General features: G+C 44.7%; 1 protein-coding gene across 1 annotated transcript; it reads left to right on the forward strand.

Annotated features, from left to right (window-relative positions):
* The first annotated feature begins 335 nt into the window (after nt 1-335).
* On the forward strand, nt 336-2,327 carry LOC121787099 (putative glutamine amidotransferase GAT1_2.1). Its single transcript, XM_042185718.1, has 4 exons — nt 336-662; nt 805-1,550; nt 1,638-1,826; nt 1,924-2,327. Exons 1-4 carry the CDS (start codon nt 572-574, stop codon nt 2,164-2,166), a joined length of 1,269 nt encoding a protein of 422 aa, XP_042041652.1. The 5' UTR covers nt 336-571; the 3' UTR covers nt 2,167-2,327.
* Nucleotides 2,328-3,309: the final 982 nt, after the last annotated feature.

The following is a 3,309-nucleotide window of genomic DNA, read 5'->3' on the forward strand; positions in this document are numbered from 1 at the left end:
TAATAAAAAAAACAAAGGCATATAACATAATCCTATTGCCCCTACGAAAGTCAAACCTGTTGATCACGTGTCCCATAGAAAAAGCATGTCATAATAAATTACGAAAAATACGTAAAATAGAAAGAAAAAAAAAGTAAAATAAGAAACAGGTTTTAAGTGGTGACGAAACGAAAATGTGTCTAGATCCATATGCATGCAATGTTATTGCTAACTAAGGAAAGAAAAAATAAAAGCGAATATCGTTGTGGAGTATAATTGTAGATAAGACCTCCACCAAATTAGCATTTAATTTAATCCATATATAATCCAGGTCAGTATCGCCTCAGATTGACCCACCTCAGTCGCAACCGATTTCATTTCGCCGCCTCTTGCCACGTGTCCGACTTACCGTTTGAATAGCATCGCAATTCGCTCCTCCCTAAATACCGCCTCCAATTCTCCACTCATCACTATCGCCTTCTTCTTCTCCTAAATTAAATTCAAATCCGCACCTTTTCTGATTTTTACAAAATCTTCTCTCTCTCTCATATTCTCTCGATTTGATTTTGCTCGGCGTATTTTCCTTCTGCGCATGGCTGCTGCTGATCTCTCTGTGATCTTGCCTCGCGTTCTCATCGTCTCCAGACGCAGCGTTCGTAAAAACAAGTTCGTCGATTTCGTCGGTATGAATCCGCTTCTCCGATTCTCGAATCGTATGACATGCATGCACATTTTCTTCAATTCAGCATTCTGGAAAATCGAAATTGAAATCAAAATTAGGGCGGAATGAATTTTCTGAATTTCAATTTTTTCCCCAAAACGCAGGGGAATACCATCTAGATCTGATAGTGAGCTATGGCGCGGTTCCGGTGATCGTGCCGCGAGTGACGGGGGTGAACATGCTTCTGGATAGTTTCGAGCCCATCCATGGCGTCCTCCTCTGCGAAGGCGAAGACATCGATCCCTCTCACTACGAAGCCGACGCCTCCAACCTCTCCCCCGAGGAATTGGAGGAAATCCGGAGACTACACACCAGCGACACCGCTGTTGACAAAGAGAAGGACGCAATCGAGCTCGGATTAGCCAAGCTCTGCCTCGAGAGGAACATTCCCTACTTGGGAATCTGCCGGGGATCGCAGATCCTCAACGTTGCCTGCGGCGGCACCTTGTATCAAGACATTGGGAAGGAAGTGTCGAGAAATGTGGCGCAGGAGGAGAGGGTTGTGCACATGGACTATGACAACTACGACGGCCACCGCCATCCGGTGAGGATCGTGGACGGAACCCCTCTGCATCAATGGTTTAGTGACTCTTTGGATGGTGATGGTGATGGTGATGGTGAGAAGGAGATTTGGGTGAATAGCTACCACCATCAAGGGGTGAAGAAGCTGGCGCAGAGGTTCGTGCCAATGGCGTTTGCTCCGGATGGCTTGATCGAAGGGTTTTACGATCCGGATGCTTATAATCCGGAGGATGGGAAGTTTATAATGGGGCTGCAGTTTCATCCCGAGAGGATGAGGAAGCCGGATTCCGATGAATTCGACTACCCTGGCTGCCCTTTTGCTTATAAGGTGTGTGTTTTCTTCTACTACTTCTAGTTGTGTTGATTGTTTGTATGTATGATGATTTGGTTGAGTGAAAAAGTGTTGCTTTTGTAGGAGTTTGCGAAGGCGGTTTTGGCTTATCAGAAGAAGCTGAATAGCATGACAAGTTCTCCTAAGCTTGATGTGGAGATGGAGAAGAAAATGAATATTATTGTGAGGAGCTTTTCACTTGCAAGGAACTTGTATCAAGGTGGGGGTGGGGCCAAGGAATCAGACCTCGAGGCCGGAGCAGAGTTTCTCGAGGTATACTGCATTGTAGTTGAGTCGTATACCTTTTTAGACTGTCTCATTGTCTTTATACTTAACTAACTTGACACGATATTGGAAAAATTGGATGCAGTCGAATAGGGCGTTGAGCGTGCAGCAGGAGACGAGGCTGAAGCAGATGGGGGCGACGGTGAGGAATGCGTCGTCGTACCTGGAGAGGCTGAGGCTGAGCGAGGAGAGGGAGAAGCAGGCGAGGAATGTGATAGGGAAGATGTCGGTGGAGCAGTTGTCGGATCTGACGGCGTTCTACCATATGATGGGGAAGATATGCTCGGAGGTGTTGGAGACGAAGGTGCAGGGAATTGCCAACTTGTGATAGAGATAATATGTTTGTTGCTATGTGTATGTTGTGTGGTTGGGGCGACACGGGTATCATGCATGGGGTTGGCTTGGGTTGCCTTCTCACTTTTGCTCACATCACTGTTACAATCCAAGTTGCAGTTTGGTAATGAAAATTCACTTTTCACTTTTCTCTTATTGTTCATCTTCTATTGCCAATGCAAGTTTGCTAACTATATTTATATACTCCTAGTCCTATGATCACTCTCTCTTTTCAGTTGAACTTAAATCGTAGTTTCAATTTTGACACTGATTTTTGCAAACACTGTTATGGTTTTATGAATATTTTTAACTAGAAGATTTTAATATTGATCGCCTTGTACCCCCTTCGTCCGCAAAATGTTATCCATGTTTGACTCGACACAGGTTTTAAGATATGTGAAGAAAAGTGACTGGAAAAAGTTAGTGGAATGTAGACCCCACATTTATCCCTCCTGTCCATGAAAAATAGAGCACATTTGTCATTTTTGGTTCTACACAAAAAATAGAGCATGTTTAAATAGGGTATGTTTTCAACAACTTCTCTCTTACTTTTTTCCCCCTCTCTTACTAATAATATGAAGTTATGAACTGCACATTCTACTAAGGGTGTCCACTATAAGGCGGACACCCCAATAGCCCCGCCCCAGTTTTTGTCCATAGCCCCATTTTTTTTTTGTTCATAGCTCCAAAATTTTGTTTCCGCCACTATGGTGGACACTTACAATAGCCCCAAATTTTATAATTAATTTTCATTTTAGTTTCAATCAAGTATACGAGGTAATTGCACCTGTTGAATCAGAGCATTCCACGTGTATCTCCACAAATTGTCCATTTCTGACCACAAATTCTAGTGAGAGAAATTTTGAGTGATGAAGAGTTGGAATGGTGTGAAAATAATTAATGGAATGAGGTGTATTTATAGGTGAATTAAATTAAATTAAAAAAAACGGGGGGCTATAGCCGCGCCGGACACCGCGCCACTATAGGAGCCCCGCCTATCCGCCGCGTCCGCCCCGGAGTCGCCGCATGCCCGTCCGCCGCCCGCCTACCGCGCCCACACTCCTCGTCCGCCCCGGACGTCACCTCCACTATAACCGCCCCGAGATCGCCCCACCTCAACCATAGTGGATACTCTTAA

Source organism: Salvia splendens, chromosome 22 (assembly GCF_004379255.2).
Source record: "Salvia splendens isolate huo1 chromosome 22, SspV2, whole genome shotgun sequence".
In the NCBI taxonomy this organism is placed as follows: Eukaryota; Viridiplantae; Streptophyta; class Magnoliopsida; order Lamiales; family Lamiaceae; genus Salvia; species Salvia splendens.